The sequence below is a fragment of the Nyctibius grandis genome, chromosome 2, assembly GCF_013368605.1.
Source record: "Nyctibius grandis isolate bNycGra1 chromosome 2, bNycGra1.pri, whole genome shotgun sequence".
NCBI classification, from domain to species: Eukaryota; Metazoa; Chordata; class Aves; order Nyctibiiformes; family Nyctibiidae; genus Nyctibius; species Nyctibius grandis.
Window position 1 is genome coordinate 36,903,050 of NC_090659.1, and position 18,118 is coordinate 36,921,167.

Below are 18,118 nucleotides of genomic sequence, written 5' to 3' on the forward strand. Positions count from 1 at the left end.
TATATAATGTAACTCTGTAAAGTGTTACTTATGTTAAACCCCCTTTTTTTTTGTTTTTGCCTTGGTGCAGGTAGAAGAGGGCTGGTGGGAAGGTATACTCAATGGAAAGACTGGAATGTTTCCTTCCAACTTCATAAAGGAATTGTCTGATTCTGATGATGTTGCAATAGCACAGGAAGAGCAAGTAAAGCCAAGTAAGGAAAAAATATTATTGATGTCCTGTATGTATGTCTGTGTCTTTACCCACTAAAGCATTGATAGGGTAGTGCGTTTGTATCTCTTGCTTGGAAGTATTTTTGACTGCCATGTTCTTAATTTATGCTGTGAAAGGGTCAGATGATGATGATGAGCGTGTACTTACATGCTACCTGAGTTTTAATATTGGCATCGCTCCCTGAGCTGTGTTAAGACTTGTCAAACTTCAATAGACCAAGAACAGAGAAGGCAATAATGATGATTATTGGATTTGTATTTCAAAATGAATTACAATTTTTTTTTTGTCTTTAGATGTGGAAACTGAGCAAAGTAACCAAACATCTACAAAGTGGCTGTGCTTATTTAAATGAGGGATTAAAGTGCCATGCCTTCTTGTAATGACTCCAGTAGATTTAAGGATTCATAATTATTGGTGTGGGACATGCGGCACTTTTTCCCTCCAGGTGCTGAGCATGTTACTATCACCTTCGTCACCCACTGCCCCAGCAGCCAAAGGGAAAAAGGCCAGAACTGGGACATGGACTTTGTTCTCTCACTTACAGTGGGCCAGTACTGCTGCAGGTGAAAAGCATGTTTGGTAACTAAGTTTGCAATAGTATAAGCATGGTACTGGGTTGTCCTATTTATAACTTCCCTTGGAGAATAACCTGAACCAAAAGTATGTTGTTGTATGAAATGGACACTTGTTGGTCTTCATGTTTCTTCTGTTCTTCAAACAGATGTTCTTGTTATTTCCTAATTCAGTGGTCAATTCTGAATCTTTAGTGAAAAGGAAAAAAGTCAATTGTACTTACATATTTCAGGCTAATTCCACAATACCTATCAAAGTCTTCCTGTTTTCAGCACTGCAGATATTAATTGCTATGTAGTGTTCTTCTGAGATCTCTGAACAAGCAAAAGTGAAAGGACTCCCAAGATCTTTGTAAGCTTATTTCAGCTGAAATTTACCAAAGCCTTTGTAGTTCACTCTGTCAGCAAGAGGTAGAAATTTATAATACTTTCTCTTTTTTTTCTCTCATTTTTTCATTTAAGGCAAATTTATCATCTTTATTCCATTCCACAGAAATAAGATCCTAAAAAACTTGACCTTTGCAATAATGAAAATTGTTTGTATTGGTTTTGTAACTGAATACCTGTTCATGTGTAGTGGCACTGGTGGCCTAGTCTTGTGGTCAGTGCTCCTAAAGATATTTACAGGTAACATTCCTTCAGACTGGAATGGAAATATTTTTAAGGAAGTTAACAATTTTAGTGTGATGGAAAGGGAAGAAGGGCATTAAGTGAAGTTGCACATTTCAGTGAGATAGCAAATTGCTTTCTATAACCTGTATATGCTATCATTAATTTCATTCATATAAACACAGTGAGTCGTGGAAGAACTAATTGTGTAGATGTAGTTTCAGTTCTGGATTTTGTAGTGTTTGGTACTCTATAAATGGACAAGGTAAGTGATACTGTTCAGGATGGAATACCCCAATTTAATCTGTATGAATGAATGAATATTCCTTCCCCAGGTAATTTGGTAATATTTACTTTATGATGAGCATCCTAAAAATATCTTTTAACAAAAATATACACTGGAGAGTGTAAAAGCAGCCACAAAGCATTAGCTTGTTTCATCGATGTCCATAATGGCACATGCTTTACTTCAAGCTTGGTTTTGTGTGCTGGTTCTGACTGTCAGTGGAACCTAAAACCTGTGATACTTGTATTGAGAAGATAGCGGTAATACAGATACTGGTTTTGTCTCTTTAACTAAATTGAAGGTAACTATAGCTGAGAGATGCGTTTTCTACTTTCTTGCATGTAATTTAACTCTTTGGAGGTGCTTTGTGGCTAGCTAAGATGATGTATTATTAGGAGCTGTTTCCTAAATAGCAAAATACCTATAAAACAGAACACTGTAGACATCCTCAGAGAGAGACAGGGACTCAAGGAATATTGAGATTCTTATGAGATTTTTAATGCTTTTTTATTTTTTTTTCTTAAAGTAAAACCATCACATTAAGAACTGCATTCCCCTAGCAGAATTATGGGAAATATGCATCAACTCAGTTCTTTCTGTATGGTTCATGTCATTGTTACAGGTGTTGCTCTCTAACACATGGTGCTTTATGAGGCTCTGTTCAGGTACACTGACTATCTGGATTTGAAAATCTCCATAATGACATTGCAAAAATTTCAGCAAGTTTATACAGCTGTCTAGGAATGATAATCTCATTCCAAGTATCTGTGCTTAGTCTTAAAACGTAGGAAAATAAAAACCGAACAAGTAAACCCTGGAAGATTTGGGCATCAGGCTAGCATTACTGTTGAAATGCTCTGGGTAACATCTCAAAAGGGTGTACATTCATGCCTTGAGATCAACTCCTTCCTCTGTGGATGACAAGACATGACAGCACTTCAAATCTGCAATAACTCCTTTATGTTTCTCTGGAAACATTGTTTGAATATGTCTGTGTCAGAGGACTTCGTAAGTAACAAACCTTGAATATGAATTCTAGATAAGTTAGCACTCAGATGTGAGGGGCTGTACCTGCGCATTGAACCAGAACCTTTGGCGGTCACTGAGGTTCTACACAGCTTCTAGAGGGGCCTGGAAAGGGCTGGGGTACGGCTCTGTAATCTTCAGCAGCAACCTTGAACTCTTCAGGCCAGCTTATAAAATGGATAAGGTAATACTTGGCAGGTTTACTGTGAGAATTAGGAAGGTAGCATGGGATCTTTGGAGAAGGGGTGCTGTCCAAACACAAGAGTATTTTTTAGTTAATAGTTAAATGTAATGCTTTGGTTAAACTTAGTTAATCTTGATCTTTTAATCCCGTTTTACTGACCTTCTCTAAAGAGACCCTTTTTGGAAGAGCAAATGTAATTTTTGGTGGACCCAAAGTGGAAGAAATACAGAAGAGGAAAATTATATAACTTGGCTTTTTAGCAATGAGGTTAATAAAAATGCTTATTTCTCTGCCCTTCTGTTATGTCCCTCATAGACCCATTGGGGAGAAAGGTGGTGTCTGATTTTATTGGTTTTGTTGTGTCCATGGAAATTTTATGGCAGATCAGAGTAAATGGCCAGAAGGAATGATCTTGGTTTCTTTTCATGCTCTGCCATAGAATAACCTCAGAAGTTTCTTCAGAACAAAAAGCCCCTTTTTTTAAGATGTCTGGGGCTAGTTTTGGAAGTGCCTAAACATTTCTGAATACTGACAGAGGGACTTAAGTTGGCCCTTAACTGAAAGGGTTGGGAACCTGTGCTTCCCCTCAGATGATGGGTGCCCAACAGATTGGAAAGTGAGACTGTTACAAGATCAGAAGGTTGTGGGGGATTGGTTTGTTTGATTTTGATGTATTTGTCCCAGCTGTAAGGTGACTGCCAAATTTTTTATCTTCAAAGGCACATTTCAGAATGTAGTTACGGACAGGATCAGGTACCCTTAGAGTAAATGACAGTTCCTTGTTCTTTAAAGTATCCTTGTAAATTAAAACATCGCTTTTCTTTGACCAACTGTTCTAGCATGAAGAGGAAGTATGCATTGTAATTTTATTACTATATTAAATGGATACATGAATTATAAGATTATTTGCTAGATTTCTCAGATATCTAGTATTAATTTTAAGAATATTTTCAATAAAACATCTCGTTGTTACAGCCTGTCAAGAAGCAAAAAGTTACCACGTAGTCAAATAAATAACATCTGAGAGAATCACAACTTAATATTAAGGAGATGATTTCAAAAGCATGTTAGTATGTTCATGGCAATGTCATGACAACATTTAAAGGTGGTCTTTTATATCTTGCTGTCTCTTGTATGTGTCTGTTCAGGAGTTGCTAGGCCTCCATGTATGTATGTATGAATGTCTGTATCAACTATTTTTAGAACCTGTTAGTGATGGCCACTGAGAAGTTATGACTGATTAAGTTGGAACTGATGATGGACTCATCAGCTGATGGTTCGGTCAGGCAGCCTCCTGTGTTTTGCATTCTTAAAACTTTAGATGTCCATTACTGGCTCTCTGGCTCTCCTCAGTCTCATGAAGCTTAACATACCTTTGTCTTAGCAATTTCTTAATTGTTGTTTGACTGTTTTAATGGCATTTTTAATGGTATTTTGTAAAAACAAGGTGGACAGATGGATTTGGGGCTTTCTTGCTTCCTCATTACCTAAAAATAAGGCAAAGAAAAACTTTTGTTGTTAATTAAATGCCAAAAACAAAACTAAGAAACAGCTTTTTACAATACATAAATGAGTATAGCTTTTTATTTTCTGAAAGTCCAACAGAATGATATGCAGGGAAAAAAAATACACATTTGTGGTACCAAAATGGGTGTGATGCTATGTTGGGACAAATCACATGTGCTGGCTATTTTGCTATAAAATTTTACTGGAGACATTAATTTTTATGATAGTATTCCTAGGTGAGATTAGCAACAAGCTGACGTTGGTGTATTCTTGAGCTTGCCTGGGTACCTCGGGTTTCAGAAAACACCAACACACAAAAGCTCATGCCTTTACCTTCACTTGAATTTCATATTGTGTCAGAGCATGAGTTATCTTGCTATCAAAGGAAAAAAAACCCAAGAAATTAATGGTTTTGATAATAAGAATTTTATCTTAAAAATCTGAGATGGGAAGTGGGATTTGTTTTTTTTTGTTTGGTTGGTTTTGGGGGTTTTTTTGTTTTGTTTTTTAATTTTAGTATTTTGGTTTTGTTTATGTGTTCCGAGTCAAAACACCTTATTAAGCTATTGGCTGAAAAACTGATTTATTCAGGTTTTAGTATCCTGTCCCTTCAAGTAAACATTGTTTAAGACCAGTTCCCATGTCCAAAACATTTCTAATACGTCATCTTGGAAAGATGCAGTATTTCTGATGCTCACAGGATCCTGGTATATTAAAGAAATATGAGTATTTCAGTGCCCTGTTTGGATGTCAGCTGTGCTTGTTCGAGTGCACTACATCTGCATCAGGAGTGTTGAGCCACTGTGAGTACATCATTGCAGTAATAATTTTTTTCAGGCTTCCCTTGTGCTCCATAAGGAGGCTGAATAAGACAGACGAATAATTTCATTTGCAAGTCTCACAACTTGATGGACAACAGACCAAACCTAGTTAAAAATACATTATGTTGGACATTGTAAAGAACAGCTTTAGCAAAATCATGAGATTCTTTTATCTGACATACATGCAGTAAGAATATTTTAACTTCATGTACAATCAGATACAGGTAATATTCTCGTTGTTTTGCTAATGAGGCTTTAAAAATGTTAGTGAGTGAAAATACAGATTAAAACCTCTTCCTCTCCCTTCTTTTTACCATCATTCGATCCTTTCACCCCCACCCTGCCCCTTCTCTTTTTTTTCCTCTTTCTTTCTCTTGCCTGCTGTCAGGAAAATCTGCCTTTGAAGGGACAATTCTGTACAGAGTGGCACCGGCAAAGATTGACAGCTACAGACGTTATAACAGTGAGTGTGTTTCAAAATCAACAAGTAATAGCTTTAGTCCTCAGTATTTGTTTGATTTATCTGCACTTGTAAAATGTGCCACTGCTACTCACTTATGGCTACCCTACATTCATATATTTGTCTGTAAGCTAAAGTCAGTTTGCTGCTGATGAACTGCCTAGACTTAACGCAATGAGAATGCACTCATTCCTTCTGTGCATGTGTTTGTTATATGTCCATATAATGTATGTGTGTAAGCCCACAATAAATTGTGAATTACATTGGATGTTTGGGTCTCAGCTATGGATCGAAATTAAGACCATTTAGTCCCATCATTTTTACCACCTGGAACATGAAGACTATTGATAATAACCACAAATCTTTGAATTAAAAGTTCTTCTGCTCTAATAAATAAAGTTCCCATTGTGATTGCTGAATTCATGAAATATGCTTTGCTTTTCTTAAAGAACATTGTGGTTTCTGGTTTGTGTGGTTTTGGGGTTTGTTTGGTTTTTTTTTAAAAAAAAATTTAATGCATGTTCTTCTTTTGGCATTCTGTCTCTGACAGCTATTACTCACAGCATTTTGGTTGATATGGTTTTTTCTGCCAGGGAAGGTAAAAGATACAAAGCTGCTTTCATTTCATGTTCAGATTTTTGCCTTCTGCATTTTGCAAGCAAGGAATATGCTGCTTTTCATATGCTTTTACTACCCTGTTAACACAGAAGAAGAGAAGATAGTGACATGAGATGCAAGACAGAGGAAGCAAGGAAGACAGAAATCTGTCCTTCCACCTGCTTCCTCGTCAAGAAATCTAGCAGAAAGAGATCCTACTGAGTCACATTCAGTGTGACTAAGTACAAAGTGTTCAGTCCTGTCCTCCGCTGAACAGGATGTTGTACTAACTTTGGCATCTGCTTTTGTCCCAGACAGCTTTCTCTTCAGAAGATGCAAGCTGTGCTGCCCTTCTTCCTTCTTTCTGCGTGGGGGCGTTTGCTCTCCTACCCCTGAGGACTTCTGTCTTACACATGTTCACAGCAAAGGATGGAAGCGGTTGAAGTGGTAGTCTTCTATTCTGATAACTTGCACTTACACCTTCTTTTTTTAAACAAAAACTGGTTCTTTTTGAAACAATTTTTGTGGATGTGTGCAGCTCTCAGTATTTCCTCATGGAGAATTATTTCCCTGTCTACCAGAATTCATGTCTTTTCTGCAGCTCTTCTCAAGCTTCCAACCAACCTCTTGCTCTCGCTGGAGCAGACCATGTGGCTGGTGGTCTTCACATTTTTTCTGCTGCTTATAGTCATCATGACTGCTTATGCATCACTCAAATTGCACGCTTCTTGCAGAGTTCTTAGACCATCATGTCCTCGAATCTACCTATCTGATAAACATAATAAGGATTTATGAAGTAAATCTCCAGTATGCTTGACTTCTAACTTCAAGATCTAGCTTCAAATCTGATGCAGGGTCTTTGGAGCCTTTAATTTCACAACATTAATCTTTCTGGGCAGTGTTGCCCTAACATTACCTTTCAGAGTTTTCCAGAAACCTGCTCTCCATGCCCAGTCCATTCTTCGTTAAGTGTCAAATGGCCCTTCCTCTTTTTCAAGTCATTTAGGATGAGCCTAAGTGAAGTTAGGAAGAATTCAGTCACCTTTCCAGTTGTGCTAGAGCTCTGCATTTAGTTCTCCTTGTTATTAATACTGGCCAATGATAGTGCCACGTCACAGAAAATAAATTTCATCAAACTGATTTCACAGAGTTCAGGGTTGGATGATTATCTACAGGTAAGCTTGATAACCAGCTGCAAGAAAACGGCTTAACCCACAGTAGATCGTCTCACATTGCTCTGGGCAATCACGCATCTGAACTTTGTTTTTAAAGCTGACCAAAGATGTCTTGTTTAATACTACCTCCCTTGGCATTTGGTTGAGACTTGCATGTTTTTTCATGCTGCAGAGGTATTTTGCTTTCTCTGTAAAACTGCATCTCAGAAGGCGAGATGTCCAGCTACATTTGTGGCTTATTTGTTGCTTACTGGGTTGGAAGTGGGACTGAAGTGGGCGGTACGCAAAATCAGGTCATCCGGGAAAGTTTTGAACAAAATGAGGGTTGGCATTGTTTATACTATCAGAGATGTTATCTCCTAAACTAACATACAAAAAGGAGGGTTCATTATTCTTTTTTTGCTACATCTATTGGCAGCTCACTTCCTACATACTCGTGTTCTTCCAGAGCAGGCCTACTGAAGGTGTGCCCAGCTCCTTCCATTTCATATCTAATCTGTGGTCCTTATTTTTAGGGAAATATCCATGTAGTTATGTCTCCAGTGAAAATCGTCTGCAGACATTCCACAGAATTGTTTTCATTTAGGGACGTCTGTTTAAAACAACCCACAGCTGCTCTAATTTCAGCTTTCTGATTTCTCCATGAGTTAAGCTTGAGTCAATTCATAGCTTTAGATCAGTTGTGCCCAAAGGGTGCTCGGATTCACCTGTATCACATTGCATGAAGTGTTGCTCAACTTTTGAAGCAAGCTTAGAGCTTTTACTTTACAAACATCTGCTTAGTGCTAAAATACTTTTATTTTGAAAGTTATTTCACAACTGCTATGTTTAAAAGAAATTTTCTTACTTAACCAAGGCCTATAAAAGCTAAATGCTGTTGAATTAGTGTGTAGCTGCTTCTAGAGATACTTTCCACTGAAATATGCAAGATTGTTTCCTGCATAAACACTCGGCCTTGCCTTCATATGCTGACATGGCTTTTTTGGTCATTAGGTATGCCAGGCTCCGCGCAGCAATAATTCCAACTCCTTTGGCATTCTGCTCGTTAACCTGCTGTCAGAAAATTTTTGCTACTGTATATGCTGGGTGAAGAGGGACGCACAGCAACAAAAAATTACTTGTTGTTTTGTTGATCACAGCCCTCTTTTCTGTCATCCTGCAACTTTCCTGTACCTCCACGAAAAACGCTTCTTGGATTTTAAATTTTTTTTATTTTTACTGGTTTAATTTCTCTTTCTTCCTTCGCTTTCTTTTTCTTCGAAGATGCTATAACTAAGGAACAGGGCAGATACAATGCTTGATTTGACAAATATTTGCCTCTCTTTCCTTATATGTGGATCCTCAATGCTGTCAGTAATAGATATTAGATATAATGGAAGAAGATGAGACAGGATCGTTGAAACAGAAATATTCGTGAGTAACCTTAATTGTGTTTTCTATTGCTCCACCACCTTTTTTTTCTTTTTTTTCTTTTCTTTCTTTTTTTTTTTTTAACTCTCCCCCTAATCCTTGACAAACAATGGCTGGTCAGAGTTCAAAGAAATCAATATGGTTGATGTATTTATGACATTATTAACCCCATTTAAGAGTGTCTGAATGTGAGCAAAGTTAAATGAGAAACCCAAATGGGGATTTTAACAGTTCTGAAGAGAGGACAGTTACAACTTTTTGTTTCACCTCAACTTCTTGTAACTTGCTCACAAAGAAGAACGTATATTAAATACACAGCTGCTACAATGAAAAATAACACCTGAGAAAGAACAATGCTAAAATTGGGTGAGGAAAATTTTTATGACTAAAAATAAGCATCATGTTTTCTGGAGAATGAATGTACAGATGGCGAGGGATTGGGGGTGGTGGGTGGAAGAATTATGTTGACTGGGGTGAAACACTTTAAATCCTTCTGTTGATTGGGACTCCTACTAGCAAGTGGTTTTCCACGAGTCTCTCAAAAGATGAGTTTTTGCTGAGTGGCAGATAAAGAGTCCTTTCAGCTGTGGTTGCTTACCCGTCCTTTCACGTGTAATAACATGTTCCTGTACTTGGTAAGAACAAGGGTGGTGAGAAAGTAGTTCCAAAATGAAGACCACGATGGTACAGTTGTAGAGCTCCTGAATGAATGATTGTTTCTATTCGCTCTTACAGTACTCGGGGAAATGACTGGGGATGAGGTGAAGCCACCAACTTATGTATTGATGGCTCTGTGTTCATGCTGCAGAAGATGCTTGCACTGCATTGCCCTTAATGCATGCTGCTACGTGGTGCTGGACACCGATCCCCTTTTCCCTGCATGATTTCCTGTGCAAGCATAAAAATCTTGGGGCTGTTTCTTATGTGGCAAGAACTGTTGTGCTAAAGAAAATGAACATGCTTAAAGGAAATGACAAAATGTTTAGGTTACATGGTTACATTTCTTGAAGGAATACAACTGAGAATAACAAATAATGACTAATATTGAAATAGTCTGCCTCAGCCATTTGTACATGTATAACCACTCTTGGTAAAGAAGCATAAATTTGTTTTTTGAAAGTGTGAATTTATTAACCTTTAAACTATGAAGAATCAACATGACTTTGTTCTACAGTAATATTTAAAATCAAACTTCCTTTTCTGGTTTTGATTTTTCTATGATACTATGGAATGTTGGGGATGGCTTTAACAAAATACAGGACTTTGATAGAAAGCAATTTAAAGATAAATACCTCATAGGCTGTGGGTGTTTGTTTTGTCTTCGCCAGTATGTGAGGAAAAGGAAGAAGGACAGTTCCTGTCTCATCTACTGCAATTGCCACGTATAACTTCACCTTCTTCTTCGTCATTCAGATCGGTCACTCGGGCGTTCCACTCTGTCATTCTCTAAATAGAAGGAAAGGACTTATTTCCCCTCGCCTTGCTTCCCTTCCGTAAAAGGCAAAAATCCCAATGAGCTCCATTTACACAGTTCTTTGTTCTATTAAACACAGTTGACAGCGTTTTTCTCTGGCTGCCAGACCAAATCAGGAGATCTTTTGCATAGTCTCAGGTGTGTGCCCCTGAACAGCTGACCTTTACATCCCTTAACAGAACTAGTCTGAGAAGTGCTGAGAGGGACAGATCATCATTGGTTTATACATAGTCAGAGTGGTCTGTCTTTTGCCCAGTGCCATAAATTGTCTGTGGAGGCACAATCCAGAATAAAGAACAAAAATTAAATTGCTAAATAACAGCTCAAAATATAAAGCTCTGTAAAGCTCACAATGTATTCCCCCTTTTTCCTGCCATTTTAATCTATTTAGAAACAATTTGTTTCCTGCTTTGAATGGAGTTAATTTTATCGCAGCTGTTTATTTTTGTTTTACCAGCTTTAGTTTACACAGCCCTTTATCATCCCTAAATATCTTTCTGATTTAGAATCTTGGTTTGATGCCAGCACAGCTCTGGGGCTGTTGGTGAATTAAGTCTGATGTCACGGTCTCTTTTTAATCCCTGTTTGAGCTACTCTGTTTTGGTACATTTCAGAATGTTGCTCTCAAAAGATCTGTAACTGGCATAGCAGGAGTGTGGTGTGTTTGAAATGTCTTGAGAAAACTAATCTCTCTTATATACCCATAGAGGAAAAAATGTGTGTGAAGTGCAAAATTCTTCCAGACAGTGTTGCAAGAATTTAATCTTCATGAATACTAAATTATCTTGCATTTGTAAGGACCATGAAGCAACAGAGAATCTTATAGTTCTGAGTGTTTTTAAATAGCCTTTTGTCAGTAGTCCCATATCTTGTCCCAGCCAAAAGTTGGGAATGGTTGGGTACTGGGAATTTTAACTTTTTGCTGCTAATGCTGCTCACGTTCAGACTTTAAGGAGCTTACTATAAAAGCACACCCAACACTCAGATTTGGGCTCTACCTTGTGGTGATGATGATTCAGCAACAACAAATGTAGGTAAAAGAATAAAGTGTCTTTACTTACAGAGCCAGAAATGGGAAGTGACAACCCCAAAAGACGTGTCTCCTTCCTGAGAAATTTTAAAGATCTGAAAAATTTTCCTATTATTAGGACTGGTGTGATAGTAGGCACATTAGCGAGCACCTTGTTGATGTTACGTTCTTAGCTTGTCAGCTCTACCAACGCTGACAGAGAGCTGACAGATTCTAGAAAAGTTGCTGTTAAAAAACAAAGAATTAAAAAAAAACCAGAGGCCTGACTACTGTAGCTTTTATCCAGTCCTGGCTATATTTGAAATATTTAACAACTAGAGTTAAAAGAAAAGCAAAAGACATGCCCAGTGTTTCTGAGGATAGCAGTTCGCTGAGCTGCTGGCCTTACCTATGTGCTTAATAAGTTCATAGCTCTACCACAGCTGTTCAGACTGCGTGGGTGTATTGGTCAGCAGCAGCAGGTGACTCTGCCAGCTAAAATGCTTTCCAGTTTTTAATGCCCATTTAGCAACCTGACCTCCCTGCTAACTGTAGCTCTTCTTGCAGAAAACTTTGTGTTTAAAATTCATAATCTGATAGTCTGGGTCACTCAGGTTCCTGCTTGGTTCCCAGCTGTATCCATGGGCTACATTTGTCTTTTGGGGAAACTGTCACCCCCCCAGCTCTGTTCTCCTGCTAAGCTGTTTGCAGTAGTGGCGAAAAAGGCCATAAAAAGCTGAAGAAAAAAAAAAGGAGGGTGATTGGAAGAGGGACAGTTTTCCGTTTTCAAGAGGAGGGATCACCTCAGCCATCAGCCATCCCTTCCTTGTGTAGGCAGGGCTAGGGAGGCCAGTCCAGCCTCACTTGGGAGGATTGCTCCAAGAGAATTGCTGACGTATATATGCTGATATATATATATATATAAAAGGGAACATATATATTTATATATCTATATGTGTATATATATATATCAGGAAACAACCCAATGAAAAGTAAATGAGAGGAGAGAATTTGTCAGGCAAGGGTGGGCATAGTGTTGCAAATTCTTGCTTGCAAGTTCTTTATCTGTACAAATCAGAGGTCTATATCTCATGTACCTTGGGAGGAAGGTAAGAGTCTCCTTTAAGAGTAAGAGCATGTTAGATAATTTTCTGCAGAACTGTTTTGTACTTATTTTGTTTTGTACTGCATTATTATTTCTTAATGTTACTGCAGATCTTCATTTTATCTAATTTGTTTCAGTTTCCACTGCATATAGTCCTCCTCTTCTGTCACCTTTGCCTCTTTCCCTCAGCCATGAAGTGATAAGAGCAAGAGAAAACTAGTTCTTGGAAAAGTCATGGCTTTTATTCTTTCTTATTTATTTAAGTCCAGAGGGCTCCTCAGCTTGTGTCAGTCAAAAAATAATAAATGGTGTAATTTTCCTAATTGGTCAGGAAGGATTCTTTTAACTTTGAAGGAGCTTTGTCAGGTTGGCCTCTGTATCTGACCACTCAAATGCAGTTTAGTTTCGAAAGACATCACTTCAATCCGTTCTGTCCTCATTAAAAAAGAAATAAAATTATTGTTATTTCTTATGTTGCTTTTATTATGAGGACTGAGACAAAGCTGTGTGGCAGCACTGAGAATGAAGTGGCTTTTGGATTATCATCAAGCACAGATGGGTGATGCTATGGAAATCTGTTGTAAGCCTCAGGTGAGGTTTCTGATACAAGGTGTGATGTCTCATCATAGAAGAATGGTAATAAAAGATGAAGATGCCGTAATGGAAAACAAGTGATGACCTAGAAACAAAAGCCTAATTCTTATTGGAGCTTCTTGAGGTTTCTGATCTCTCTTTCATGCAGGCTTCAAAGATCTGGAAGTCCATGTGAGACTTGTCGAGTAATTCCCATAATTACTTCCATATTTTATTTTCAACAACTGGCCAAGATCAGGTCATCTTCTCCCACAAATAGTGATGCTATTTTTGAAATAGCTTTTCTGTTCATCTCAGGGAGTGGCTAAGTGTGGTTATGGATCCTGTCAGTTAAAACGCACTTACTTGTGGAGGGAGGTCTCTGCACTGTTCCTTCCCTCCAATCACAGAGTAGTTCGAGGAGATTCTGGCAAGGACAAAAGAGGAAACCTTTGCCAGAGGGTAATTTTCCTATCTCATGTTAAGAAGATCTTTTGTTCAGCAAGGAGATGATGATCACTATGGTTTGTTCGACTTTTTTGAGTAGTGGAAATTTTATTCTCAGAAATATTATTTGTAGCTCAGTGTAGTTGACCGGTGACCCTTCTCTTTACATTTAAACGTAGTAAAGAAAGTTGGTTCTAGCCTCTCTCTCAGCCAGGGCCCTAGTGACTGATATTTTGCAATGCTGGGAAAGGTCCAACTAGTAGAACTTACAGCTGCTTCTGTTACTAGCCAAGCCACAACAAGGTGTAGGCATAAGAAACAGGCAGTGACTTTGACTTGTTGCCTGAAGAGATTTATACCTCTCAGGCTTAGTTAATCTAGCCTTGCCATCTCTTAGTACCTCTGCATCATGGAAGGGCTCTGCTACAGATAGCCACCCCACTCGCCCCAACCACAGCACAGAGCAGGATCACTGTGAATGCTTGAATTCCCTGGCTGTTGCTTTCATGAGCTCTGGAAAAGAAGGGTCGCACAGAATTTACTTTACTGATGGCAGAACTACCGTTCTAACTACCATAATAAACCAATGAGACCAGATTTAAAGTTTTCTCCCAGGCCCTTCTTGGGGAAATAAAAAGGTTGACGTAAAGAGATCAAGAGACCACCATATTTAAGAGAAGAATTGTAATATTATTATTGAGACTTCTGTGAAATTCCAGTCCTTCACAGTTTATGGAACAAATAACTTGTTCAGTGCTATCTAAATTGAATGCTCAAAGAAACAGAAATGTTACTTATGTTCAACAGGTAGATGTAGCAGCCACTCAGGAGGACAGAGGGCCTAAGCATTTTGCTTAGTCTTTAGTCTTTTTGTTTGTTGCTAACTGTGAACTTTCTCTAATTCTGCATTCCTACTCCTTTCAAGTTTTGGATACAGAAAATCTCAGAGCGGCATATGATGTTTTTTCTGCTTAACATTTTTGCTAAAAATCCTGGCCTGACACATAATTCCTGATTTCCTTTCCTAGCAGCACCCTGGTATTGAAACCAGTTTAACAGATGAGCCTCTTGTGTCCTGGATCATGAAGTTGTGCCCGTAGGCCTTAGGACTTGCAGTGATTTCTGTGGTTCCTTGGAGCGCTTGAAAAAGATGCTGTTTTACTGGGTAGTTGTGTTCCTAAACAGTGAATTGCCAGGAAGACAAGAAGTCTCCCCCAAAACAAGTTGCTGCTCACCAGCATGGCAGAAAGTTCTTGGATGGAGACTGTTAAAACCAAAGCCATCACATGAGTCAGGGAGGAAAAAGCAAAGCATTCAATTGTTAATATTAGAAATTTTATTCATAAGGATTTTCATTGATTTCATCAAAATATTTTTTCTTTAGATAATTCCTCTATTTGGTTTTGAAGGCATGTTCTAGTGTAGGCTGGAAATGATATTCAGATGCTTTCAGCTCAGGAATACTGCTTCATTCTGTTTATGTTGCTTATACACATCAGAGAATTGTAGAAACTGAAGCATTACAAAGATTTTATAAAACTTCCCACATGCTCCACAGCTTGCAGCCCTTTTATGGGGATCGAGTAGACTTTGCCCAATCTTAGTGCCATTTCTTTCCTTTTGGCAGAAATACGGATAATTTTTGGGTAACGTTGCTTGCTTACCAAAGGAAAGAGGGAAAAAGATTTGTATATAATCTCTACTTGATTTTAGGTGTCTAGATTTTAAAGAAGAATCTTTCACTGTACTGGCAGCCTCTTATGATGAAAATCCATTGCAATCACTTTGTGGACCTTGATATAAGAATAATTAAGAAGCTTACTTGAAATTTTTCTTCCGCTGACTTCTAAGATCCACGTCTGGTCTGTGGCACCACAAATACTTGTAAGGGGAATGTGAGGATTTGAGTTTGTTATTATTAGGTAGAATTAATGCTGTAATAGCAGCAATTGCTGTGGATTTCCTGGAAATATGGTTAAGTCAATCTGTAATGCAGGAAGCAAGATTTAAATGATCTGGGGTACTGTTTCAATTCGAGAAAAGTTCAGTGGGTCACTTTTGCTGCCAGTTAGTTTGGCCTGATTCTGCACCGTTCTGCAAAGTGGCTGAAGCATCACCATACTGCATCTGTGGCCTCTGCTATTCAAACAGCAGATATTTTCAGATAAGCGCAGATAAATTTTCCTATTCACTGAGAGAAGTAATGCAAATCAGAATGTCAGTTTTGATTTCTTATATTCCTAGAGGATAGTGTGCATGGGTGCTTTTCTTATGAGGCTGTCTATGCTGCAGAGAGATATAATTTTCAGCAGGGAATGTATTATGCAGCTTATTTGATTGCAATTTTGTTTAAACAGCTTTCAGCTTTATGTTTCCCAGTTAGGTAATGTAGCTTTAGATACCAATTGCGTAATTGGCTTGATATGAGTCACACAGATTTAAGGTACAGGGCGCCTGGTCTGGCTGCTTATTAGCTTTAAGTGGCTTTATACAATAGCTGCCCTAGAACTGAATTTAACTCTTTCATTTATCGAGTTCTCTTCCTAATAATTTTCGTCTGAGGCAGAAGGATTTTCTTGGTAGTCAAGGAACAGCCGTCTTCATTCATGAAGTTTTGATGCTGGAGTATGCATGTTTTGTGGATTGGTGTGAGTTCTAACTGGTACACCAATGTGATGTAATAAAGTGATTTTTAAAACTCAAAAATGAGCGCATGGCACAGAGAACATCTTCTCTGCCTGTTTCTTGTGGTTTCATTTTCCTTTAGAGTATGGTGGGAGGGATCATTTTCCAGTCACAATCTGTTTTGACAATAGTGAGCTTCCCAGCTAAGACTCCTTTTTTCATCCCTTCATTTCACAGGCCTAAAAGATGCTACAGGCTCTGAGAGTGATGGTGGTGACTCTTGCAGCACAAAATCGGAAGGAGCCAATGGAGGCACAACAATCCAACCCAAAAAGGTCAAGGGTGTTGGCTTTGGAGATATCTTCAAAGACAAACCTATAAAACTACGACCAAGGTCAATCGAAGTTGAAAATGACTTTCTCCCAGTAGATAAGGTACGTGTTAATTCTCTCTTGGTGTTGGTTTAAAGAAGTTTTCATCCTAAAGTTCTAAACTCTGCCACTGGCCAAAACGTGAAGCTTTATGTCATTTCCTGATCTTTCTGTGGACAAGATTCTACTTTTTTTCCTTTTGCTGCACACTAGAAAGCGAATTCAGGTGAAGTTAGCTGCCTGCAAGAACCATTACTTTGCTTAAAGATTTACTCCTTTGTTCCTACCACCATTGGCCTTTTTTCTAAGAAAATACTGGTTTAGAGAACAAGACTGGAGAGGCTTTTCAGGTTTGCAGTTACTCACATTATGGTTTAAAAAAAAAGCAGCTAGTTCTTATATAAACTAAGAGGGAGATACTGTCACTGTGACATCAGTTTGCTTAAAAAAAAAAAAAAAAAGAAGGTTTGGCAAATACCTAAATACTTGAACTTAGTTTGTTGGTTTTAAAATGCTTTCAAAAATCACCTAACTTTGTTTAAAGGGATTAGTAAAAGGGAAAGCATTATTTTTTGTGGGTTTGCTCTGTATGACATAAAACGAAAGTCCTGAGATTAACACTTGGGGAAAAAAAATACTTTATGACAGATGGAAACAGACCGTCTTTTTAGAGAGCACTCTTTGTTCCAAAGCCTCCAAAACTATCACTAAGTAAATTAGACATAAAGAGACACTAGAAAGCAAAATGAGATGTTTCTAATAAACTAGAGGAGGCAAACCTGTTTCAGGAAAAGAAGGACTGATCACTCCAAGGTATGTTCATTACGGAAACAAAGAAAGTTGTCATTGTTTGCTAATGAAGTAACAACGAAAGAAAAATCTGTGAAATCCTTCCTTTAAGTGAACAGTTAGATTTGCATAGGGTCGCTGATATGCTGAGAAGTGTTAGGAGGCTTCCACAGCCTGGAGTTCTGCTATCGGCATTGTTACGTGATGCATTTTCTTTGGCTCCATGGTGATTCTCAGAAGCTCAGGGGCAGCTCTCTTGTTCCCTGGTGTGGCAGCTTCTCACCTTTTGCGTTGTACTCGACCAGTTGTCTGTAGAACCAGGTACTTCACGAATTACATCTTTTTGGCCCACAAATCTTTTGTTTTTAAACCTAGATCATTTCAGTGACCTGATTTAAATCACAGCACCTACCCCAACATCCGCCCTGAGTTATAGCGGTACAGCAGAAGGGGAGATCCAGCAGAGGCATGGTGGAAACTTCTTAAGTTAGTTACGCTGAGGGAGAATTGGTTAATATTTTACAGTAGACTGCAATCTGGATTCTGTGTAAGGAGGGTAGTGAAGAGCTGGGATAATCTAAGTAAAGGAAAAACCTAGATTGTATTACTCCTTGACCATTGCTGACTTCCTCAAAGCCTGCATGGTACCCTACTTACCTTCTGTTTCTGGGTGGGCTTATTAACTCATGTGCGGAGCTTTGTTGAGGAGTTGGACCGGGAGCAGCTGAGCTGTATTCCAATGGCACCTCATCAAAGAAGCCCCCCTGGGATACAAGATAGGGACAGGACAGGCCTGGCAATGTTCACTGAGTGCTAGATAAAGAACCTCCCTCCTGCCACATTCAGGGAATGGGGTAGAGAGCAG

General features: G+C 38.5%; 1 protein-coding gene across 5 annotated transcripts in view; it reads left to right on the forward strand.

The window, feature by feature from the left end:
- Positions 1-18,118, forward strand: part of SH3KBP1 (SH3 domain containing kinase binding protein 1) — a 244,603-nt gene that overhangs the window by 135,980 nt on the left and 90,505 nt on the right. For 3 of the 5 annotated variants that reach the window (XM_068425085.1, XM_068425084.1, XM_068425087.1), the window contains 3 exons: positions 71-194; positions 5,607-5,681; positions 16,331-16,527. In XM_068425085.1, the coding sequence (XP_068281186.1) occupies positions 71-194; positions 5,607-5,681; positions 16,331-16,527 (396 nt within the window). Of the gene's footprint in view, positions 1-70; positions 195-659; positions 778-5,606; positions 5,682-16,330; positions 16,528-18,118 lie in introns of those variants that run through there. The other 2 variants (XM_068425088.1, XM_068425086.1) reach the window with 2 other exon arrangements.